The following is a 26,449-nucleotide window of genomic DNA, read 5'->3' as shown; positions in this document are numbered from 1 at the left end:
TGTGCCACAGTGACCTCCATGCTTGAAACGAGTAAAGTGGCGAACAGTATTCTGGGAACTCAAATACAAATTCCAGCTGCTGCAGACAGTGTGCTATACAAAACCTTGCATGGAGTATCGACAGGATTCCCTGCTGGGGTAGGGCAGACTGCTGTCGAGGATACAGTGTCCGGAAAATCTCTATAATTATGAAAGAAAATACGATGCTACTCGGTGTCAAATGCAAAAAAAAAAATGGTTATTTCACTCTGATTCACGTGGATCTGGATAATCGATTTATTTTATTAGGGTGAGGTCAATCATACAAATGGTGTAAACTTCTGCCTCGATTGTGCAGTATCTAGCGAAATAAAACCAAAACATCGTCTTAGTGACATTTGCCCCTAGCAAACATACAAAAATACAGATGGCTTCAAAGGAATTTTGTCTATTCAACTACGGCGGTTCCTTTGGGTTCCGGAGATGGACTAAAATCTGTGTCTTGTTTTACATGTATTTATAGTTTGCAAACACATGCGTGTTAAGCCACAGCGCAACCGACCTTCAGACTACAAAGTGTCCATATCTCTTTTCTTATTGGTGCACATTGCCGAAATGCGTAATATCATCCGTATGTGATTGGATACTGGTTGTGTCAATCATGTCATCCACTCCTCCTGCGTTGTTTGGTTGGCTCTTTCTCCTTCCCTTTCTCTCTGTATCGCGGCGGTGGGTCGGTGCCGCTGTCTGTGGACCCCCACGTTCCCCTCGAAATTTTCTGTTTTAATTTAGATGCCCTGTCCCCAATTCGGCCATTAGCGATACCAAATAAAGCTCATCCTGGGGCATCTTGAAACTGACGTTAAATTAATTATTTCTCGGAAATTATAGCATTTATCCAGAAAATGGCGGTGGTAAGCGGGTTGGCTGGGCCGGCTGTTGCCCGGCTCGAGGGCCGTGAATTCGAATATATGATGAAAAAGCGCTCGGTAACTATTGGGAGGAACTCGTCGCAGGGCTCTGTGGATGTGAGTATGGGCCATTCCAGCTTCATATCCCGAAGACATCTTGAAATCTTTACAGCCGGCGAGGATGGCACAGGCAGCGGTGACTTCTACCTGCGTTGCCTTGGCAAAAATGGGGTGTTCGTGGATGGGGTGTTCCTGAGGCGAGGTGCAGCTCCTCTTCAGCTTCCTAGAGTGTAAGTTTATGGCACGTATATCGCCTTTATTATTGTTATTGTTTATGACCTCTTTGGTGCACGTGTTACCCCTGGCGTTATTAGTAGCTAACGCCTTTGAGAGTGTGTTTCTCTCAAATGAGCGAGATAACCACAATAATCAACTTTCCAGTTTGCTAAGATTTCACATCTCCTGAACCAACTAGGTTTGCACAGTTTAACCTGAGACTCCCCTGTTTTCTGGGTTGTGGTCCTAGCCTCCTGTAAAATGCTCTAGCCCTCAGCACGAGCAAAGCACGTTGGCTTGAAGCAGGAAATGTTTCCTCCCAGTGTAAATAATCACCTAGCCTTTGTGCCGGGCAGGCTGGCCTAGTCTGGATCGTCCTTCAACTTTGTTAACCTAGTATCTGGATACAATGTGGTCTCTGTGGGAAAGGTATTTTGAGAGATTTCTTGAACTCGCATAATGGTGGCCCTTCCGAGAATTGCTGGGGAGTATATTTTAGTCTGGTATACTAGTTCAGTGACACACTAGAAGCTGAAGCTATGTAAACACTAAACACAAGCAACTCCCCTCTTGTCTGTCCAGAGGGTAGGTGCACGTAGGTCACGTGGTAAGAACTGTTGCTTTTTATCAACTTACTGCATTCTGAAGAGAAGGGGTAATGACTTCAGGTTGGCTGGTATGTTGATATTGAGCAGAAGAAGGGTTTTGGGGGAAATTGATTCTTGATGTGAAAATGTGCATGTTGGTGCAGATGTGAAGTGATGTGACTGAAGGTGCTGCTGCTTTTATGTTTCTCATACCCTCAGAATACATCCATTTGTACCCACTGTTTGGGCCATGTCCGTGTTATTTCGTGGACAAATGTCTGTCCTGCAATGTAAACATAAACGATTCGGAGATGGCTGAGTTGGACACACGGCTGATTCAGATGATGTTGTTCTACAATATTATGATGAAGTTTTTCCTTTTGTCATTATAAGCGTTTCGTCCTTGGCAGTTATTAATGCACAACCTTAATGTCAAATGCATTAATCTTATCGTTTTTTTTTATCGGCCTTGATATAAAAAGTTGGGTTCGCGGTACAAGTCTTTACATGACAGAGTTGTTGGTCTTTGAATGTACGGTCACATGCCCAGTTCCTTTGCATGTACACCACTTTTGTAAACTGTCCACCAGTGAGTTGTTGAGGAAGGCTGAAGAGTAGCAGTTGTGAACTGATGCTTTGATTGATTATCGTATCGTACCATAACAAACAACAGGACGGAAGGAAGAAGTAGCCCTGAGTGAAACTTAATTGCCCCTCACATTTTATCGCCCCTTAATCAGCTCAGTGAGAGACTCTTTTCACATGCACACAGAGAATGTGGCAGTGTTGAGATTTCTGCGATTTGCCTGTGGTTTGTGGAATGTTTGTGGAATGTTGTTGTTGGAACTTGTCGCAAGGCTGTGTTCAAGGATTCAAAACAAACCCCAATTTCATCTTACAGGTAAGGGTCTTGATTGAGTAGGCCTAGATTTCTGTCTACTAGTGCATACCCCTACCTGCAAATGGTATTGGAAGGTGCTAAATCAGTTGGAAAGTCGTTGACTCAGTACTGGCTGTAGCCATAGCCAGCAGTTATCAGTGATTCACAGCACTGGTTTACTGACACTGTTATTGATACAAATGTAGGCTATCACTTCCGTGCTAGTTTCTCCCTCTGTCAGATGACTCACGTTTCACACATTACCCCCAATCGACCTGGCTTCCCTTTCTCAATGAGGTGCGGTCATTCTCTCTATCCGCGAGGCAGAGGAGGGAGTGGGTTAGTTTTACTCTATCCCTACACACCAGCCCTTGCACAAGACTGAAGAGCTGTTGATGGCGTTCCAGGCACTAGGACAGCAAAGCCACTACTCTGCAGAGGAACACTTCAGGTGACTTAACTTCCAAAGGAGATTTGGAAGTGTATTGTGATGCTGATAAAAAAAGGTGATGTTTTGGAGTATAGCTGTGATGGTTGAAAGGTTTGTTTTGCGATGGGTCATAAGTGCCATGAAAACGGTGTCTCTCTGTCGATAGTGGTGTGACTTTAAAAGACTCTGTATGCATTCAGTGACATTCTTATTAGCCACGTTTAAAATAAGTTACTATTATATTATTTTAGTCTTTGTGTCTTTAGGAGCATTTTCCATTATTTCAGTGTTCATCATTCTGTCTGTGGTTTTTCCCTGGGGCACAAAGTTTGTGTCAAAATAAGAGGTTGAAAATTAGCATATAGGCCTATTTCCTCCAAAGTACCTGTAGCCTAGTACTTTTTCCCCCCACATATGCCAGCACCAGTCAGTGTCGAGAAAGCTTGACACATTGACTTGACACATTGACACTGTTCAAAAATAAACTGCTCTTGCTGAATGACAGATGAATTCTGATGAGGTGATAATAGTATCTCATGTTTCCATGAGCCCTCTCAGTGCTGTAGGATGTTTCTTAGGTCCACCTACAACGCTGTAGCGTTGAACAGAATCTTACAAGAGAAGCGGTGAGCACCTAGCCTACGTTCAGATGCTTCTGGTGTGAGGCTTCGCCTAACCTGGCCATTATCTGACACACCAAACTTTGTTTCTCGACTAGTGTACCAGATGGGGATTCTGCAGGAGCATTGTGTGCAACTGTCAGTGTGTTTGTTTGGGGGTGTGTGTGTGTGTTTGTTTGTATGAACGCGTTGTCTACTGGGGCCACACTTACCAAGGGGATCCCACACAGACCCCCTGTGGAATGACCTAAGCGGCCCTGGCATCCAGCCTTCCCCACCATATAAACACACACACACACACAGAGAACACACTCACTCCCACACACACACACACACACACACACACACAGAGAACACACTCACTCCCTCACTCACACACTCACTCACACACACACACACACAAACACACACACACACATCCCTCGTGCAGAGTCTCACACCTCGCAAGGCTACTGTGGTCTAGGCCTGCAATGATTTGAGTTGGAGAAAAATGGTTGCCATTTTGTCGAGGGTCTTTTTCTTTTTTTTAAGACTGTTGAGTTTTCAAAATGTTGCATTCTTTTGTAAGGCTGTTTTTTCCATCTGTACAGAGGACTGGAGAGTGCTATTGAAGAACGAACTGGCTTCCTCTTACTAATGTTTGTGACCCTTACATTTAAACCTCCCTTGTCTCTCCCCCCTCCAATGTAACAAAGTCTGGGAAACTCAGGCTTCAATGAATGGTAGTTGGGAGGGGGTGGGGGGTGGCTAGAAAATTGGCAGAGGTGCTTCCCTGAATGTTAAAATGTGACTGGAGAGAAGAAAAACTGTGGGGTGGTACACACACATACACACACACACACACACACACACTCTTCAGTTCTTTTTCACAATGTCTTGGGAGTTTCAGTGCATTCTGTGCCAGCCTCCTGAGAGGTACTTCCATCTGACCTTCCCTCTGAAGTGGTTCAGAATGTAGCTGGAACAAGCGTAGAGCAGAGAACATGAAGCTATCTTGTGAATGTATACATACAATTCTGCACTTTTCAGAACATATTAAACAACACAGAGTGGTGGCATGGTCAGAAAAAGTGTAGCCTAGGTATGTGTCATGAACTTAAGCCATCAGAAGCTGTGTTCATGTTTTTGTTTGCGCATATGCGTCCGAGTGAGTGTGTGGGAGGCTGTGGTTGTGGCCCTGTGTGAGTGTGTTTATATACTCCCCCTATTTATGTTTCTGATCGGCCTGCCTGCAAGGTCGCCCCCTTCTGGATGGAATGTGACATTTGCTTACAGCTTCAGCATTCCTGCACTAACGGAACCCTCGTGGTTGCCATGCCACTGCACTGAGCACAATGCACGCTTCTCCGTCTGTCTTTAGCGGACATAATATCTGGGCTGGGTGTAAGGCAGAGAGAGAGAGTGGCAGGCAGTTGACTACCCACCGGTGATGATTTGTTTTTGCTCTGCCGAGTACTAAAAACATGATCCCAAACAGCAGGCATGAACGGGTATGGCTTGAAGTATGTCTGCTCAGAGAGGGCTGGATTAGTTGAGATTGATGGATGCCGAGTAACAGTGTTGCTGTAACGGCCTATGCGTGTGTGTGTGTGTGTGTGTGTGTGTGTGTGCGTGTGCAGAGCTGTTGTTTCACAGTGCATCCTCTCTGATGCATGCACATGCAACCTGCTTCTAACCACAGTACTATTTTACGTCCAAAGCTGCTGATTTAACCTCCACACACAAGACCCCTGCTATGTCTGGTGTGCACCCAACTGCAGTGCTGATTTTCATGCAAAACATTTCATTGCAATTTTTTTGGGTGGAGAGGAAATAGTGATAAACATCTCATAACCAGACACACTCCCTCGTTCACTAGTTCACTCGTTCCTTCCCTGCTGTCCTGCTCTGTGCACCTTTATCCGCACCAGTTCTCTCTTCACCTGCTTCCATCCCTTTTTCTCGCGCTACAGTCTCCCTCTCCTCCTCTCCTCGCTCCACATGTATTCATCACAGCTCCTCTCTCTCGTTCTCTCATGTATGCCTTCTAGCTGTGGTCCCATTTCCTTCTCCTTCTTTACCTTCTTTTTTACTGTCTCTTTATTGCTCCTGTGGGCTCCAGTCCTCTCATCTTTTCTCCTGTCCCTGTGCTTCGTCTCCTGCTCCAGGCTGCACCAGCTCCCATGCCCCTTGTGCCCCGGGTTGGCACACACTTCGTCCTCTTAGTGTTAATAATATCAATAGTTGTCGTCAAGCCTAACAACAGTAATGGAGAGGTTGCACTTACAATGTGCTTTTCACTGGCCCAGAAAAGATCCACAAAAGCATTTGAATGATAAGACCAGGTAAAAATAGTGCAACAACAAATAGTCCTAAAACAGATTTAGCACTTAAAACAAGAGTCGGTTTCAGCCAGACTTTTCTCACTCTCTCTTTCACTCCTCGTCTCCTTTTCTCTGTGTCTCTCCTGCTTTTGTGTGATGGCTTTGTCTGAGGTTGGCACAAGCCGCAGTGCAGTGCTTGGCATTCTGGCACTCTGGCACGCTGGCACTCTGTCCCACTAGGGATTGGCTCCTCACCCTCAACAACCCTGACAAGAGTCCTGCCATAAGATGCCATGATTTATTTACACACTCTATGGCAAAACTGTTGTTAGCGCTCTCTCCCCCCCCCCTCTCTATCTCTCTCTCTTGCTGTGTGTGTGTGTGGCTGTGTGTGTGTGTGTGTGTGGATGAGAAGACTCACAGTGGCTGAGATCAAGTCAGTGTGTGTGTGATATGAGGAGGGCTAATTTTATCTGTAGCTTGTAGGCCCTTCAGGACTGTTGCCCTACTCTCATCTGAGTGCTGAGCTGAGAGATGGTTGGCTGGGTAGTACTAGGCCTTACTGAGGGGCCTGGAGCAGGCAATGAGAGATGGTTGGCTGGGTAGTACTAGGCCTTACTGAGGGGCCTGGAGCAGGCAATGAGAGATGGTTGGCTGGGTAGTACTAGGCCTTACTGAGGGGCCTGGAGCAGGCAATGAGAGATGGTTGGCTGGGTAGTACTAGGCCTTACTGAGGGGCCTGGAGCAGGCAATAAAACCAGTTGACTGGATCTTCACCAGTAAGTAGGGCCAATGATTTTACGTTTCAAAAAAATGCATTTTCCGTTTCACATTTGATGAATTCCGCTTTTTTCCCCGTTTCAGCTCATTTTGTTCACCCTGAGGTAGATTTATGGCTTAAAATGAGTGAATAATACGTGCCCTTCTTAGATTGTTGTTTGCCAGCCATCAACAGAACAGAAGACTACATTTTTTTTTTTAAATGCGATTGGGAAGACGAGCGAGAAAATTTAACTGATTGTTGCTGTAGGTGTGTGTGTGTCAACCGTTGAAAAGGGGGGCTTGGCCGGAGCATTTTCTCAGTAGTTTTGTTCTTTAATTAATGTTTGTTCATTGTTGCAATAGTTCACGTGTTTATTTGAAAGAAATAAAGCCTTGCGGCCCAAAATACAGGGTCATTTGGGGCGATTTGTATGCAGAAAATTATGTTTGCGTCTGAAAGTCCCTTTTCCGTTATCGCGGAAAATCATTGGCCCTAATTAAGTGTCAAAGACTCTTGGTCAGGTGAAAGAGAATGAATTGCTATGGTCTAGTCTGTCCCATTTTCTGATCCATCTTAATGCTGCTCTGTCTCCTCCTCCTCCTCCATCTTGCCCACAGGTGCACCTTCCGTTTCCCCAGCACCAACATTAAGATCAACTTCACGGCGCTGGCGAGTGTGAAGAGGGAAAAGCGTGACGCCCCCGAGTCGCCCATCAAGGCCGTACAGCCTCACATCTCCCCCCTCACCATCAACATCCCAGACAATATTGCCCACCTCATGAGCCCTCTGCCGTCCCCTACGGGGACAATCAGGTAACCACACACACACTCACTAACACACACACACACACACACACACACACACACACACACACACACACACACAGTCACATATACACAACTCGTACACACTTATTTCTCCTCCTCATATCAGCGCATGTCACACCTACTGAGTCTGTATCCCTTACCCATAGGTAAGTGTGCATATGTGCTTGAGAGAGCAGGTCCCTGCACAGTGGCAGTGGCCATGGCTGTGTGCAAAGCATTTGCGTTCTCCATTGCGACCGTAACGCGACCAGATCTGTTTGGCCACATCTTGATTCAAATTGCACTCTCCCATAACGAAGATGACCCCGGGAGAGAAGTTCTGCTCCCTGGGTCGACACCCCTGGCACTTTCATGGCCCTGAGTGGAAAGAGCGGAGGTTGGCATGGCGATGTGCTGGCCTGTGTAGCTGCCTCCCCTGCTTGTTGATGTAAGCCACCACATTCATGTTGTCTGTTCAGATCAGCACATGAGAATTTCTCACCCAAGGGAGAAAATGTCGCAGTGCCAGGACTGCCGCCATGAGCTCTAGGTCACTGATGTGATGTGAGCTGAGCACAGGCTCCGACTCTTATGTCCATTCACTGACCTCCCTTCAGGCCCTGCCTGTACCCCTTAGCGATGCATTGGTCATGGACACTTTCCTGGTGCTCGTCGTGCTTAGTGGCATGTCCTGCATCAGGAAGCGTTGCTGCTTGTCGACTGAAACAGCAGCACACGTGAAACCATGGGGCCAGGCCCAGTATTGCCACCCAGTGCTGACAATCCCACATGTGCAGCCTGCCTAGGGGAATAGCAACCAGTGCTGAAGCCATCAGACCCTAAAGTCTGTGCCCTGTGAAATTGAGCCACATTGCTTCCCCTTCAAAACAGAGCAAGATCGGCACGCTCTCAACATGCATTTAGAGATGAAAGTTAACCACCGGGTAGGGTTCATTACACTTTTCATTAAGTTGACTTGAAACCCCCGTTATGACAGGTGCGTCATGAGGTATTTGGTGTGTGACCGCTTCCTGCTCTGACTTTGTAGTGTGTACCTTAGGTTGGAACCAGTCAGCTTTTGACGCGAAGCTTGAGCAGATGGTTCTTCTTGCTGGGGTGGAGGTGGTGCGCCACCGATGGCTCCATCAGCAGCCTGGACACCACCTTCTCTTCCATGGCTGCGCCGTGCCGCTGTTTGGGGACAGACTGTTTAAAAGTAGTTGTTTGGAGACAAGTCTATCTATCGTGTTCAATACAGCAGATAGATAGATAGATAGATAGATAGATACAAAAGAACAGATTCATTATTGGTCCATTTCAATGGACTTGGACGTGACTTGGACGTGACATCTCTGGTTGGAGAAGAACTTGCTTTTAAAAGCAAACTGTAGCTGAGTACATGTTAGTTTGGCCTATGAAAGTAGCGGCCATAAACAAATGTCCTTTTAGTATTTACATCAGTTGCCTTCCACTGGCAAACCATGATATCAGCCAGCTTTGTTGCTAACTAACTTAACCAGAGTAGCATATGACGAAGGAGAAAATGATTGTGCACTTGTTCAGTTACTAAGTAAAACTGCCTTACTGTTTCACAAACAAACCAACAATGAAGGTAGCCTCCATCACTAACTAACGCTAACATAATTTTGCTGTTGAATGTAAGCTATGGTGACTGACGGTAATGTTAGTAGATCTAATGCTACTGCAGCAATGCAAGGGATGACTTGACCTGTTTATTTAGGCTTCAAGGAGAGACTATGGGAGGTATTCATTATGATTCAAATAATGATCAGCTAAAATATCACCCTACATTGATGTTTTGCCGAAGTTGCAGTGTGTCCTCTGGTGGACAAACTACGCAGTGACGTAAGTAATTGAGACGAACGATCAATCCCCAGTTTTCCTTTTCTTTTTATAAAAATACAGCCGTTATAAACGCCAATACGGATAGATTAGCAATTAGCTTCTGTCAGAGGAGACAAATGGAATTCCAATTCATTGGTTGGCCTCTAGACCGGGGGTTTTCAACAGAGGGTCCGTGACGACATTGCAGGGGGTCCGCGACATGACCCTATGTTGATCAGATCATCATTGATTTTTTTTATTTTCATAAATTCGCTTTGAAATTTCAACACAATTCCAGATTACTCTTGAAGATCGTGAAAAATATTGAATAAATGACACTGACAAGTGTTACAGCCGGAATATGTGCGCGGGGGCTTGGCGACGGCGGTTAGTGATCTACCCTGATAACTGCACATATTTAAGTGTTATAGGCAAAATATCTGTGCAGGGGGAAGGAGTGTGACGGCGGCTAGCGATGCACCCTGATTATTTCACAAATTTAAGTGTTATAGGCAGAATATCTGTGCGGGGGGAGGGTGTGTGGCGGCGGCGGTTACAAACACGCATGCGCGTGCAGGCACATCAGTGGGCCGTAAATTACTTTCTGGTCAGAATGGTGGTCCCTGGGACAAAACCAGTTGAAAACTCCTGCTCTAGACCTATCCCAGCTGAAAGCAGCACTTTGCAGCTGTACAAAGACTAAAGACTCAGGCATGCTGTGTTCAGGAATATGGAGGAAAAGTCATAGATACAATGATGAGTCCTCTGTGTGCAGCTTGGTTTAGCAGCTAGATGTCTATCTTATATATGAGAACTTTGGGTTTCAACTCGTGACCATTAAGTCCACCCAGGTGCAGCTTTTTCCATTTCACTTAGAAGCTTCAAGAAACCTCAAGCTTCTCTCATGGGTCTTTGGTGTGAATAAATTATTTTACGGCAACAACTTTCCTAGATGTGGCTTTGACAATATTTACTTGAGCTGCCCAACTGGAAGGAGCATAACTGCATTGGCTATTGCATTCAGGGTGCAGTTTGTTGTTCATTTGAGCCTTCTGAATCACCTCGAAGAGCACAACATGTGAACTTCAGGTCTCAGTCTGTAATTGAATCACATTCAGAAGTCTTAGTCTTGTGGTTTAGGTCTCGAGGCCACATAAATAAAGCCTTTGGTGTGCGTGTGGCTCACGGCACATAGAGTCCTCGCGTGGGTGTCCTCTTTTGGTCTCAGACAACACCACAGGCCTCACCAGCATACCAGAGATGATAATCACATCCTTAAGTACATCCTTTCAGCAGAAGTCACCACCGTTTCCTCACCATTGTGGACGTTTGTCTGCTCTGTGGTCATAGCATTGGACAGTGACTCAAGGGCTTTATGAACAGAATAAAGCATTTAGCCGATGTATTGGAGCTTACCAGAAAGTACCTGATTCATGGTAGCCTGGAGTTGGGCACCTTGATTGATCTAGATATCTGGTCTCTAATGTGATTTAACCTTCACACATGTTTATAACATAGTTAGGCAAGGGTACAAGCCTAGCTTGATGCAGAAATTAACACAAAAGTTGAGATGAAAGATTGTGTTTGGCTTTTTTATAGTGCACTGCGAATAAAAAACTATTCCTTGAGAATGCAGTGCGAGAGGATTTGTAGTTTATTTAGCATTTGTTTGCCATATGTTAGTAAATTACCTTTAGCAAGGAATTCTCATTCGGTTGAAAAAATGCTTATGTTTCTTATTATTATATGAATCACTTTCAAACTTATCACTTCCCTTTAAACTGACCGTAAACAAAAATGGTTTCCCAAGGAGCCATTTTCTGTATGTAAAGTGTAAAAAGAACTACAGAGGATTGCATATTGACAGACTGAGACGCACTCTTTTAAAGGCTACACAGTGCGTTTTCAGCAACTATTTGGCGTTATTTGGTGTCCTCAATCCACACTGATAACTAAAAAAGCCCTAGGAGTGCCCTCCAAACTCTAACTAAAGCCTCTTCCTGTAAAGCAATCATTAAACCTGGCAGGCTGGAGCAGTAACTCTGGTTTCATTTCAAAGTCCAGAATCCTCCATTTGGTGATGTTCCTGTGCTGGTGGTCACAGTTGTAGAGGAACGAGGAAGACTGCCCACAGCCACATGCAGTCCTGTTTGTTTGTTTGTTTGTTTGTTTGTATGTGCTCTCTTCCACTGTGTGGCTTGATTGCAATGTGGCCGCAGTATCCTTGCTAGGCAAAAGGCAGCCCTCCAGTACACACACGCACCCGCGCATCCACCTACACACGAATATTCACTCACACAGACACACAGAAAACACCATCAGTCCTGCTGTATTGTAGAACTAATGGCAGTCATTGCACATTACTTACATTTTGGTTGCAGCTGGACCAGACATCCTCGGGTTGATTTTGCTTGTCTTGGTTGCAGAGAATACTGAGCTCCTAAATACAGCAGCATTATCCAGCATAACCCTGAAGTGCACTCTGCTCGCTGGTTCTGGGGATTTTCTTAGGCTCAATTCAGACGAAGTCTAGTTTGTCTGCGTCCGTGCTGTTCGGAATACAGATAGCCTTATCATGTAGACGAGCACTCTCTATCCGCACTCTCTATCCGCAACAATCCAAATCCAAATCGGGGGTAGAAAGTGAGTAGATTTGAATCGGTACGGGGGCTGGTGTTCGTCTGCAAGGATTCACGCAACCTGATGACGTCATTGCCCCACGTGATCGTTTCACGATCTCCAACCATTATATATATCACTTGTTCTCCCTCAAAATCTCACTCGTGGTGGGCCTTGAATTCACTCTCATTAACCCAGCCTACTGATTTTTGATTAGCCTCCTATCTTGATCTAATTCTTTTTATTCAGATGTAACATAACTTTCATGACCACAAATATAAATTGGCCAGCGAATGGTCAGAGCAAAGCCTCATGGGAAATGGGATGACAGACATGTCATGTTGTACTGTAACGGAAGTGAATCTAGACTCCGTGTAAAGGGGACCTTAGTCTATGTCTGTTCTCCGCAGAGCAGTCATTGCAAGCGTGTGCGTGTACGTGTGTGTGTGGGTCATACAGTCCTGCTCACCATTATTGACACCCCTAGTAAATATGAGTAAACAGGCTTGCTGTTTATCCTCTTGGTCTTCCACTCAAAATATTCATAAAAATCTTACCTTTTCACTGAGGTACAATAATTGAAAGAAATTATTATTTTTTGACATTAAATGAATATTATTCTCCAAAACATGTGTGCCACAGTTATTGGCACCCCTTAATTAAATGTTTTGTGCAGCCTCCCTTTGCCAAGATAACAGCTCTAAGTCTTCTCCTTTAATGCGTGATGAGGTTGCTGAACACAGGGCATGGGATCTGAGACCATTCCTACATACAGTGTCTCTACATATCCTTCAGATTCTGAGGTCAACGCTTGTAGACTCGGCTTCAGCTCATCCCACAGTTTTTCTATGGGGTTTAGGTCAGGGGACTGTGATGGCCATGGCAAAACCTTTATTCTGCGGTCGGTGAACCATTTTTGTGTTGATTTTGAGGTATGCTTCAGATCATTGTCCTGCTGGAAGGTCCAACCACGGCCCATTTTAAGCTTCCTAGAGGGGGGCTGTTAGGTTTTTATTTAATATCTGCTGGTATTTGATGGAGTACATGATACCATGTATCCTAACAAGATGTCCAGGGCCTTTGGAAGAAAAACAGCCCCACACCATCAGAGATCTGCCACCATACTTCAAAGTGGGTACGGGGGGCTCTTCTGTATGGCTATCTTTCTGTAAACGCCAAACCCACCTTTGATGTTTGTTGCCAAAAAGCTTAATTTTGGTCTCATCTGACCATATAACTCGGTCCCATTAAAGTCTGACTTACATTTGGCAAACTGTAGGAACTTTAGTTTGTTGTTGATTGACAGCAGAGGCTTTTTTCTGGCAACCCTCCAAAACAACCTGTGGTGATGTAGGTGGCATCTGATGGTAGTTTTGGAGACTTTGTGACCCCAAGACTCAAATAATGTCTGCAATTCTCCAGCTGTGATTCTTGGAGATTATTTTGCCAGTCGAATCATCCTCCTTAGATTTCAATTACGGTATAAGATTTTTCTATGGGTGCCACATGTTTTGGGGAAAAAATATTTATTTAATGTCAACAGTTTTTTTTTCTTTCAATAAATTTACTTTAATGAAAAGGTAAGATTTTTATGAATATTTTGAGTGGAAGATCAAGAGGATAAACATCAAAGACATCTTTTTTCATAGCCTGTTTGCTCATAATTACTAGGGGTGCCAATAATGGTGAGCAGGACTGTACACACAGAGCTTCAAAGCACTGCTTCATGCTACTTCATAGTGCAGTGAATGTGCACATTTACAAGGGCTTTATACACACGCTCACTCATATACATACGCAACCAAGGGTAGACAGACACACACAGTCATGCCATTATGCTCAGTCTGCCCCTCCTCTTTTTTTCTCCTCTCCCCTCTCAGTGCGGCTAACTCGTGTCCGTCCAGCCCGCGGGGCGCCGGCTCCTCCGGCTACAAAATAGGCCGCATCACCGCCTCCGACCTGCAGCTGATAGGGGACAACTCTCATTCGGAGAACGACAAGGAGGCCTCGGGAGGAGACAGTCCCAAGGTCAGCAGCGCTGCTAATGTGCCATTATTAAATGACCAGAGAATGATTTTTGTAAATTGGTGGAAGTGTCGGTGAGGTTAAAATGAGTTTGGTTGGTTATGATTGGCGGTTATAACAATACTGATGACTTATCTGATCAGCAGTGAGTTACACATCAAGACACATCATGGCTTTTGTGATGAAATTGATGTTGCAAGCTTGCATGAAAAAAACAAAACCACAATTAAATAAAACAATACATTTGTGTTTTTTCTCTCTCTCTACAGGATGACTCTAAACCCCCGTACTCATATGCACAGTTGATCGTCCAGGCCATAACGATGGCCCAGGACAAGCAGCTGACACTAAATGGCATCTATACGCACATCACCAAGAACTACCCCTATTACAGGACGGCAGATAAGGGCTGGCAGGTGAGCACCACTGTCCTCAGAACATGGGCACGGCTACTCCAGAGCTGATCAGCATTGGGAGATCACCAGCAATGTCCTTCGTAGGGGGCAGGCCTTGGCTGTGTTTCTTGTTTTACTTTGGCACAGCTACCCCGTTTGCTGCTCATCATTGTGAGATAGGGGTCTTAGGGGTCAACCTTGGTTCCTTGTTTGAATTGGGCTGGATGTTGATACAGAAGTTGCTGTTTTTTGGGGAGGAAATAACATGACTAGCTATGATTTCTTCATATGACAAGTCTTTTACAAACACATGCATTTCAGCATGAACAGCCAGTGGTGTCTTAACAAATGTGTTTCTAACTTCACACACTCAACGCAAGTGTAACAGAGGACACTGAAGTTGGCCTCGAGAGCCTGTGTGAGTAAGCACCATTAAGGCAGCCTCTTGCCGTGGTAATGCTGTGATGTATACAAAACACAGGTTGTTTTGCCCTATTCTGTTCACTGTCTGCCAGCACCTGCGTGGCTAACTCCTGGAATTCCTGGTCAGGTTATTTTGGTTGAAATGCCTCTATAATTTAAGAATTTCACTATAATAGACTTTTCAACTTGAATAGTTCTGTTACATTGTGTAGAAAAGGGTTAGACTGTAAAAGAGGACGAGACATGTCAGTCTAATTTCTAGTGACCAGTTGCCGCATCATGGTTTCTGCTGTGTGAACTACTTGCCCATTCAGTTTTTGGCGTTGAAGAATCGTGTTAAAATAAATGTCTGCCTTTGGTGTGGCCGGACTGGCTGCTTTAATTTCCCAAACCAGCATTAATTTCAGTGAAGCCATATCTTCAGTCTAGTTTTCATTTCCAGTGAGTGTTGGACTGCCTCTCATGTGTGTAACTTCAGTCCAGTTTTCAGTTCCAGTGAATCTGGGCCTGCCTCTTATGTGTGTAGCTTTAGTGGCTACTGGTTGACCAGAGTGGTAAAAAAAAAACCTTCTGTCTGTGTTCCAGAATTCCATCCGGCACAACCTGTCGCTGAACCGCTACTTCATCAAAGTGCCACGTTCCCAAGAGGAGCCGGGCAAGGGCTCCTTCTGGAGGATCGACCCGTCGTGCGAGGGCAAGCTGATTGAGCAGGCCTTCAGGAAACGACGTCCGCGGGGCGTACCCTGCTTCCGCACCCCGCTCGGGCCACTCTCGTCCAGGTAACATAGATACACACAAGCACTCACACTCACACAAGTACAGGTATGCAGAGGTTACTGTAACACACACACACTTGTATACAGAGATTACAGAGACAGAGAACAGCCATGTTCATCCTTCAGCACTCATTCACACAATAATAAAAGCATCTCGGCTAAGCAACACACATGATTCTCATAAGAGCTTGTCTTTCCAGCCGCACCCTCAACCTTCATATGATTCGAATCAGCCGTGGCCCTTTAAGGCCGTAAAATCCTTCTCACTCCCACTGGCTCGTCACCTCAGGAGGTACAGCAAACCAGTGAGGCTTCCCCCCTATGGGGGTTTGGGTGATGCTTCTGCGGCATACTGCACCCCTGCCCTGCCTAGACTAGACCAGACTGATTAGACCAGTGGTCTTGACAGTCAGTTCTCAAGAAGTATGAGAAGGTATCTGTCTGTGAAGTACTGAGTAGGTCTGCATAGTTGTCCCCGTAAGCAGTGACAAAACAGGCTTCTGTTCTTTCTGACCCCTTTAAGCCTGTTCCCAGTTCAGCTGTTATCAATACTCCGCCCTAGAACTGAGTGACTGACTGACCCGGTGATGCCCTTCTTTTTCCTGTCAGGAGTGCCCCGGCCTCTCCAAACCACTCGGGGGTTCTCTCCGCCCACTCCAGCGGGGTGCAGACCCCTGACAGCCTATCCCGTGAGGGCTCGCCTGTTCCCGCGGAGTCTGAGCCCGCCCCTGCTCCGGCCCCGCCCACACCCACGACTGTGCAGCCCAAACTCACCGTGATACAAGAAGCACACTTTGCCCAAGGTACGTCAGGTGGGTGTCTCTCTCTCACGCACACGCACACGGAACACCTCCACTCAAATACACACAACCGGCCACACCGGGTCTACATACAGAGCATATAAGACACAGGCCTCACTCAAAATGCACTGGGAACTCTGGACACTTTCTGATGCATCTTAACTTCAGCAGAATTAACAGTGTGTGTGTGTGTGTGTGTGTGTGTGTGTGTGTGTGTGTGTGTCACTCTGCCTCTCCCTCAGGTTCACCGTTGGGCAGTCAGCCCGTGCTCATCACCGTGCAGCGACAGCTCCCCCAGACGGTGAAGCCCATGACGTACGCCGTGGCGACGCCGGTCACGTCGTCCTCGCAGCAGCCCCTCATGCAGACGGTGCACGTGGTGCACCAGCTGCCCGCCGTGGCCGTCAGCAGCGTAGCCACCCTCACTGCCGCAAACACCTACACCGTCACCACGCAGAGCGCCACCGGAGCCGCCACCATCGGTGCGGTTGTCAAGAGTGAACCGCATCAGAACGGGGACCACATCGAGGCCAAAGGTCAGAGACGGACCAGGGGTAGCGGACACGAGAGCAGCCTAGTTTGATGTCACGCAGGAGATGTTTATTAATAACGCGTTTTCTTATGGGACCCCAACACTGCTTCAAGACAGGAAATGATCTATGAGATGAGATTTGAAATATACAGTGTTGGTTTCATCAGTTATGCTGTGTTTTGTGTACAGTTAATTTTCCGCCTTTCATTATAAACTGCCAGCTCAGTAAATGTTCTCCTCCTTAATGTCAGTTATTGCTGTGTGAGTCCAAACCTGTTCTCCAGTCTAGGAGTAGTGCTCCTAACTCAGTCCTTCACTAACTGGCAGATTGCATTTGTCGTGAGGATGTTTCCTGTGAGGTGACTTTACTACCTGTGGGAAACATGCACTGTGACGTGGCAGTTTTCCACTGTAGGCTTAGCGTTGTTGTCAGACTGGGTGTTGGCTCAACACTTACACATAAAGAGCAGTTCTTTCCACTGTCAACGTCAAGACGGTTCCATTGCACAGTTAAGTTCCCTGCTCATGTTGTGATATGGTCATCATGGCTTTAGTTTAATTTCTCTCCATTAGTATCTGCTTCCCCTTTTATTTATTTGTTTCTAATTGATCATTATTTATTCATAGGGAGAGTTGTATGATATTAGCTCAGCAACCAATCAAATTGCACCCCCTTCCATGCTCCAGACGTGTTGATTAGCTTGAATTGTTTATGGTCCGAGCCGCTATGTTTGTTTACCATTTACGGTGCCAGGACTGTGTACAAACATCCGAGTTTTTATAGCGCATGCACTGAACGGAGAGCTAGAGGACTGTTAGAAGCAGTTTGCTGAATTTAACAAAAAGTGTTTTTGATTAGAATCACAGACTCTAGACTCTACCTGATATCCTGAGCTCCATTGACACCGTCTCTCTCTCTCCTCCTTCTCCAGTGAAAGTGGAGGCCATGCCCACCATTACCCATACTGCCCTGGGCTCAGCCGGCCGCATCCTCCAGGGCAGCGCGTCAGGCCAGTCCCTGCAGACGGTCACCATAGTGCAGCAGCAGGCGCCGCTGGGTCAGCACCAACTGCCAATCAAACCCATCACACAGAACGGCACACACCTCCTGCCCATCGCCACTGCCATCCAGGCCACGGCTAGCCCAGGTTGGTATATGTACACACACACACACACACACACACAGCTGCTCACACACACCACTGCCAACCAGGCCATGGCCAACCCACGGTGGTTCTCACAGATATACACCTGATAACACATATCGTTGCTATGGCCATCCCAGGTTGACACTCAGACTCAGACTCAGACTCAGACTCAGACTCAGACTCAGACTCAGACTCAGACTCAGACTCAGACTCAGACTCAGACTCAGACTCACACTCACACTCACACTCACACTCACACTCACACTCACACTCACACGCACGCACTTGCTTACACAGCATGATGTAAAGTCACAAATAGGAGCTTAAGCTTCACCTGCATGTCTCAGTCTCTGAGTCGTTCTTCACGTGATGTCACACTAACACACACATCTCTCTCTCTCTCTCTCTCTGTTTGGTTTTCTCCCCAGTAGCCACGGCGGTGGCCAGCCCCCTGCACATGCTCGCGAACCACGCCTCGGCCTCGGCCTCCCTCCCCACCAAACGGCAGAACGGGGAGCGGGAACATCCCTCCGGCGAACAGCCCGAGTCCAAGCGCCTGAAGACGGACTCGGAGGCCGGCGCCGGCCCAGACTCCAACTCAGCAGCACCGCCGCCGCCAACCGCCACAGACACAGCAGCTGCAGCCAGCGAGTAGTCTCTTCTCAAACCCCACGCCCACCCACCCCCACCCCCACACACATCCTCCACCTTTATCACCACCTCTCTCTGTCGTTCAGGCTCACTCTTTCCTCTCTTTTCTTTCTCTCTCTCTATCTCTATCTCTCTCTCGTTCTCCTTTTCTTTCCCATCTTGTCCTTTCCTGTCTACCACATATCTTCCAGCAACCTCCCAAGGTGCCAAAAGATTTTTTTCATTTTTCATGTTGGAAAATAATACAGGACCCCAGGACCCTTAACAGTGAAAAAGAACCAATTTTTCCACAAACAGAAGACGAGGAAGACCTTCTAAAAGAAAGCAGACCACCCAAAGCCTCAAGCCCCCCTCCCCTGCCGTGAGCCAAGCCAAGCCAAGCCAGCATGGCCCCTGAGCAGAGCTGCCCTGACAGGACGCCTTAAATCACCTGGATGTGAAGACTCCGCAGTGAGAGAGGGCGATTTCCCCAACCCCAACCGGAACAACCACCACCACCATCACGCTCCCCTAAGCCCTTTACCACCCCACCATCTACCACCCCTCTTACCCAGCCCCCCACCACCAGGCCAGAGGAAAGGGGGCCAACCAGTAGCATTTTTAATAGGAGCCTCACTGAGAGTGGTCAATAGCCGGAACTTAGAATCAGAAGCAGACCTGGTGTATTCAGCTCAAAGGGATCAAAAGCACCGTTTCCTCCACGCATCGTGGCAGCTAGCCTTCTCATGAACTGAGACTGATCCACTCCTTCCTCCTGGTCACAGCTGTTCAAGTAGAAATGCAGTATTTTGTTGTTCATACATGAAGCATAGGACCTTTTTTTTGTTTTGGTTGTACTTTCATTTCTATAGAGTAAAAGAGTAACAACAGAAGACTATTCTATTGACAAGAAAACATGGAGACAGTGTGGTGCATTGACATTTAGAAAAAAAATTACTTTAAAAAAAAACCACACAACTCGCAGCATTTCTATGTGGACTTATGGTTTTAATTCCATTCTTTTTTTCTGTTCGCTGAAACTGAGTGTAGTTTCTTTTCTATGATAAAAGAATAACCATATAAGGATTTTTTTTTTGTTTTGTTTCGTAGTTTTTGTTGTCACCGTTGCTGCCGAATCGGCTTAGATCTTGTGTTGTTCCACCTCCCTACATGTTTTCATACTTGCACAGATAACTGAGATAAAACATTACGTGATTGCCATGTGTAGTTATTCGGACGCTTCGTCGAGCTTGCATGTACCAGATTAGAGAAGAACCTGAGCCGGTAACTATACATTTAACCGAACTGAAGAAAAAAAAAACAACAACCTGTTTTGAATCAGACCGATCTGCACTTGATTTAATGTTCTTGTTTTTTTATGACTTTATTTAGTTGTTTTTGTTTACTCCCTCTGCGGTTGTTTCCTTGGCTGTTGTTGGCTCCGTGGTGTTAGCAGACCCTTGCTTGAAGAATCCCTCTCCCCAGTCCACAACCCTTTTTTTTTCTGTTCCCCTGCTCTGGTGCGTCTGTCCTCAAGATTGTATGTGTTCACCGCGAAAGGCAAAAAAATAAGCGATTGATGTTTGTTCTGCTTCAGTGGGTAAAAATGCTTTTTTTTATAAATTAATTTAAAAACCTTATCAACCTCAGAACTGACTGTGTTTCCTTGCGTTTATTCACTTGACCTTAGGATGACCTCTAAAGTTGTAGAGGGTGTGGTGATGTTTTCAAATCATTTCAGAAATATTTGAATTGGGCCAAACTAATTTTATTTCAGATAAGAGGATTTTGTTTGGGATAATAAAGCCTGGGTTACAAAAAATCAGTTTAAAAAAAAAAAAAGGAATGCCCTAAGGACTTTTTCTGGTCATATGTTATTGTAGGCAAATACAACAACAGAAATATTTTATTCACCTAAAGTCAGTGGGAATATAAGACTGTAATTGAACTTCAATAAATACAACTATCATATGTCCCATGAATCCAAGATTACGGCTTTTCATCTCATCTCATCACCCGGAGCAGTTATTTGGCCTTCTTACGTACATGTTTCATGTTGCAAGGAGTAGTCTGGTTTTTGTGTCATAATGGCATAAAAAAAGTTTTTACAGCAACATTGTACAATACAAGTTCTGCCAACAAACTTACAACTGTATGTACAATGTCAAAATCTACAGTTATATGGGAATCGGGAAACTACAGATAGAAATTGTATCTGGACTAATTCAGGTCCAGATGTCTGATTGCAGATTAATTTATGAAGTTATGGTTTCTCTTTTATATTTGCTGGAGATAACTTTTTGATATTACAGTCGTAACTCCATAGACATCCTGTTGAATCTAAACAAGGAAGCTTTGTTTCTAGCACTTTCTGGTACAGCCACTGCTCATCCACTGGGTGGCAGTGTTGCATATCGTGGTCTTGAAGAATTTTAGCCAGAGAGGGGTGTTTCTGTGCAAATAAACATAGCTGAGTAAAGCTATATGAACACGTATGGTGTTATGTATATCCCATTCATAAAAATAGATATGTTTATGGTTTAAGTTTAGAGAGTCCTGAGGGAAGCCGTGTGTGTGTGTGTGTGTGTGTGTGTGTGTGTGTGTGCACGTTGTGGTTTAAAGTCGAGGTAGGGGATATCCTGACTGGGGATCTTCAGCTGGATCTCCCTATGAGTATACACACATACACATACACACATGTTTACAGCATAAATATTGCATAGTATTGGCTCTGCTTGTGTCCAAACACACACCAGGACATTAATAGAAAGATGGCCAGAGATTGTGTGTCAGCACAAAGGTGTGGTGACTGGACCCACATGCATGTTTAGGACGTTTGACCGAATGAAGAAGGGTTGTCAAGGCTGTCAGCAGTTCCCTTATGCTTCCATAGGACAGGGTGATCGTCTCACACGAGGGATAGCGTTGCACCCAAGGTGTAACGAGGATGCCCAGGTGCCTTTGAATCCTCTGTGGGTGTGTGTGCGAGGGGAGATGGAGAGGTGGCGGCCGACAGTAGCACCTCAGGAGCTAAACGACGAGAGGTGTAGGCTCCAGGGCTCAGGTGGCAGACATTTAATGAAGCTGTGACACATTATCACCCCGAGTGTCTGTCTGTGGGTGGAGCTGGACTCGTTTGATGTTACCCTCTGAAGGACGGCGTTGTCTCTCACACACACACACACACACAAGTTATCACATGCCATCTGAAGGACACTGTTGTCTCTTACAGACACACACACACGTTATCACATGCCATCTGTGCTTTCCACTGACATTTCCCACAGACACTCGAGGCTGGTTGCTTGGACAAAGATGAAGCTCATTCAGTTGCATGTTCAGTAAAGACTTGCTTCTGAACACAAGCTTTCCTTAATGACTCACGTCCAATCCAATTTGACACACGGAATGCTGAGATTGCTAAGGTATCTGTTGAGATGACGAAAAAGTATAAGACGAGATGACGAAAAAGAAAAGGAATAAATATGTTATTGTTGATGCAGACCTCTCAGCCAGATGCAGGTGGGACAGTTGCGTTTGAAGCTCTGCAAAGTCTTGTTTTTCTTTTTCTTTTGTGAATAAGTGAAGCCCCATTCCTTGCATTAAAATAATTTTTCAAATTCCCAGGAGTTGTAGGCGTCGTTGGTGAATGCGAGAGAGAGAGAGGGCGATGCTTTTAGAGCGATAGACAGTGGGATGGGCTCTGTTGTCATTGAGGAGGTTGTGGGGACAAAAGAGAGAGAGCGAGTGATGCTCGTAGGTAGCTGCACTCAGCGTGGGAGGCGTTGCTGTAGCAACTGGGAAGTGGGTGAAGCTGCCAGACGCCAACTGCAGATGCTGACTATCTTCCTCCCTCCGAGGATGCTTCCTCAACAGAAGCTGACAGAATATTTCCGTCCTGACCTCAAGGCCCTCTGCACCACATTATATATTTAGCATCCATCATGCTGTGGTCAGTGGAATTAGGTTAGAAGCAGTCAGTCACATGGTTCTCTGAGCCTGACAAGCAACCAATCAGTGTGAGGCAAGAAGAAGGCACATCTAAATTTAGAAGTTTTGTAGGCACTGCGAGTCAGGAGGTGAGCTTTGGGAGCTATTTAATGCCTTGATTCTGCCACATTGGGACTTAAATCCCTTGCAGGCTTTTAACCTCATTGTGACCTGCCCATTCAACTCCAGTATATGCTTGGGGGCATTACCGGTACAACCAATACTGCTCCATATGCTTGATAGATGTGCATCAGCAAAACACCCTTGCCTCATAGATCTTTAATATAATATAAATGTCATAGATTTTGAAAAGCAGATCAGTCTTGATCAGAATGACAGGTCAGATCAGTCACTTTGGATAAAAAATGTAAATGTAAATGGGACACTTTAATGAGCCCCAGCTGAGAGGCACAGAACAAGAAGCACAGCCGTTCTTCACAGAGCAGGGAACCATGGAAACAAGCAGTCACCAAGTTACGGACCGTCACAAGACATGGCATGAAAATTCATCTTAAATTGATGAATTATCTTCGGGTAGTTTTTGTTTTCCCTTCCCTATTCTAAAAATTGCTATCCAATTATGTCCAAATCCCTGTGATCCTTGTGTTTGACATTATCGAGTAGAGTAATCTCTTTTGAGAGCTGCCTGTGATTCTTTGGTATTTTACAACCTACAAGCGTCTTGCAGCTCTAGGTCAAAGTGTAACCAAGACCACAAACTCGTAAGGACTGGCTGCACAGATTTCTGCTTAATTTATTGGACTCAGGGTAACTTGGTCTGAGTATTTAACTTCAACAGACCTCTGCATTCAGTATGGAATGTTGTGATGCTGTGTTGGTAGTTTTTCTTTTATGAAACCCAGAAACCCAGGTTTCTGCATCACAGTAGAGGGTCTTAGTAGTACCATGAAAAAGGAGCTTGAGCACTTGAGCAGCTTTGGAGCACCAAAGCATTACCTCAGGACACCACATAGTGGTGTTGTAGACCTCACCAGTTCCAGGAAGAAATGGCTCCTCATCTTGTGAAATCACACTGCAAAGTGATTTGGTTGAGCAAGCATAAATCACCCCTCTTGCCCCGATTTTTCTCTCTCTTTTCCCTACTCTTTCAATCTCTCCCTCTTTCTCACACATTCTCTCTCTCTCTCTCTCATGCTCTATCTCTCTGCTTCACACGGCTCTGTGTATTTACAGAGGCTGAATCCTTAAGTGAGAGCGAGAGATAGAGAGAGCTTCGTCCTCCAGTCCAAGGTGCAGACTGAGCTCTGCTTGGCAACAGGCGAGAACTTAGAAAGACATCCCCTGCTGAAAATAAACCAGATCATGGAATCCTGCTTCTTCTAACTTTAGCTTTATATTCAATGCAAACATAGATTCCACCCCATAACACTGGGCACGGGCTCAAACTAACATTTACTGGCTGGTTGCACGGGCCCTTGTTTGAAAGCAACAGTTTCTTTGTTTTGTGTTCAGCAGTGCTTATCTAGGTTTGGAAATGTCTCGTGCTGTTCTTCTCAGGCTCCTATCTCCATCTCTGTTGCAATTTGTTCTCTTTTTGCTCCTCTTTTTCTTGTTGTCTATCAGTGAATCTTTTTGCCCTTCTATTATCATCTATCTCTATCTGTCTCTGTTTCTCTCCCTCTTTTCCCCTTTCTCTCCCTGTCTCTGTCCCCCCGTTCTCTGTCTCTCCCTTCTCCAGATGGAGTGAGTGAGTGAGTGGTGGTGGTGGTGGTGTTTGTGGGCAGGTCTGTGATCTGAGCTCAGCTGAGAGGCCCAGGGGCTCCAGGGTCATGCAGGGGTTGTTCCCCATCCTGCCCCCCCCCCCCCCCCCCCTCCCTCCCCATTCCCATCTCTGTGGATGCTCTGCAGGGCTCCCTGGAGGATAGGCCTCTCCACATTCCACTGTAAGGCCTCTCCTTCCCTCGCTCTCTTCATGTGGAGCTCAAAATGGACAACAGAGAGGAGAGGCGCATTACTGTCAGCTTGCATGAAGCCTCTTTGAACTATAGGCCAGGTACTGGTAAGGGAAGTTCGATTCATCCATACTTCTTAACTTGTAAGTTGTTTTCATCACTGCACCTTATATGGTTATGGTTTATGACTATAGTCTGTTCTTTTGGGACTTTTTTACAGAGCCAACAGGGATTTAAGCAGAAGAATTTGCTGATTTGCCTGCAGAGAGACATATGCGGGGGGACATCTTACTATGCCATGGATGTGGGATGGTGTGTGGAGAACACCACCTAATGTGCTTCAGGATACTTTCTGAAGTGGTAACATAAGGAGGGAGATAGGGAAAGCACTTCAGATAATCCCATAAATCCCCAAAAAATTCTTACGGCAGGTCACATAGCAGCTGTCCAAAATGGTGTCTGCGGGGATAGATCTGCTAAGATGAATGGGCTTTATTACCCCGCCTGTTTCTTCACATTCATGTCTTTTTTTAATAAATGAATACAGCCTTTGACATGCAGGTGCTGAACCCCTGCAACCCCTGAGTGTTCACCGCAGATCCAGAGATTTCAGCATTCCAGACCGAAGCATGGGAGGTTATTAAGCTCCTTTAAGAAATCTCTGCTGGATGTGTGTTTGTGTGTGTGTGTCTGTGTGAGTGAGAGAGAGAGAGAGAGTGTGTGTGTGTGTGTCAGTTTAAACAAAAGGATAGAAAAGAATGTACATACTGTATACTGTATTTCTGGAAGGAATGCTTGGTGGTCAAATGTTTTTGTTTGGATAGGTGTGCACTCTAAAGACCAACGAAGAAGTTGTGTACAGAAGTTGAGAGTGTTTGTGTAAGTCCAAAATTAGCGCTTGCCCTACAGTCATTTTTTCAATGTGCGTTTTTGCAAGGGGGAAAGAGAGTCTGCAGTACAGTCATTGTGTGGTGTGTGTGTGTAAGTACTCACCATAGACAGGCCCAGGGCCTCTGTCCCATCACTTTACATCACCCCCGCCTGTAAGCGTCCGCGCCATTCTCACGGCATGGGATTCTGAGGGAATGCAGGAAGGAAGAAGGAAAGAAGGAAAGGAGTGAGTGAGGGAAAGACAGAGAAGTAACACTGATGAACTTCACTTTCCATTTTCACAACGATTACAAAAGAGGAAAGAGATCTGTATGCTTTGATTTGACCTATTCACAACTATTCGTCCGACCAGTATTTTAAGATGCATCTCTTGGTGCAACTGTACTGCCAGCAACTCCCTTGACCCCAACCCCAGGTTAGGACAGCCTTTGTGGCTTCACAGTGTGGTTAGTGAAGGGTTAATGAGAGGTTAAATAGATGTTCGTGCCAAACATAGCTCTGTGAAGTTAGTCCCGTCCTGTGCTGGAACGGCACCAAAGGACACCAAAGAGGTCAGTGATCTATTTTCGTGGGCTAAACTCACTGAACCTGTTCAATTTTGCCCCCCCCGCTTTAAATGTAGTCTGGCTTCGAGAACATTTTATTCCATGCCATATTGCCTCAAGTTGTTTCCTTGTTGCATATTTTTGTTCCGTGTTCCGTGCTATCTTGCAGCCTGACATGGTGGAATTCCAAGTCTTTGTGGGCGTGTCTGTTGGAGGGATGCCCTAGGTGTGTGCTGTTTTGTTTTTGGTCACGTGACTATTCTTCGGAATGGAACATTGTGTTACTGACAGATGTAGGACAGCAGTCATTCCTGCCCTCAACCACTCCAATTCTTTCCGAACTCTGTGTGTGTGTGTGTGTG

General features: G+C 45.8%; 1 protein-coding gene across 3 annotated transcripts; it reads left to right on the top strand.

Moving 5' to 3' along the window:
- The first annotated feature begins 604 nt into the window (after positions 1-604).
- On the top strand, positions 605-20,657 carry foxk2b (forkhead box K2b). 3 transcript variants are annotated; one of them, XM_080856942.1, is made up of 9 exons: positions 605-1,180; positions 7,367-7,561; positions 13,900-14,047; positions 14,314-14,460; positions 15,448-15,641; positions 16,248-16,441; positions 16,681-16,974; positions 17,903-18,118; positions 18,547-20,657. In XM_080856942.1, the coding sequence occupies exons 1-9, from the start codon at positions 885-887 to the stop codon at positions 18,771-18,773; spliced, it is 1,911 nt and encodes a 636-aa protein (XP_080713068.1). In that variant the 5' UTR covers positions 605-884; the 3' UTR covers positions 18,774-20,657. The 3 variants fall into 3 exon arrangements, with proteins under 3 accessions (XP_080713068.1, XP_080713067.1, XP_080713066.1); XM_080856941.1 differs by having other exon boundaries at positions 16,248-16,450; positions 18,550-20,657; XM_080856940.1 differs by having other exon boundaries at positions 16,248-16,450.
- The last annotated feature ends 5,792 nt before the right edge of the window (positions 20,658-26,449 follow it).

Source organism: Sprattus sprattus (genome assembly GCF_963457725.1).
Source record: "Sprattus sprattus genome assembly, chromosome: 18".
NCBI classification, from domain to species: Eukaryota; Metazoa; Chordata; class Actinopteri; order Clupeiformes; family Clupeidae; genus Sprattus; species Sprattus sprattus.
This window is presented reverse-complemented; position numbering and strand designations above follow the sequence as displayed.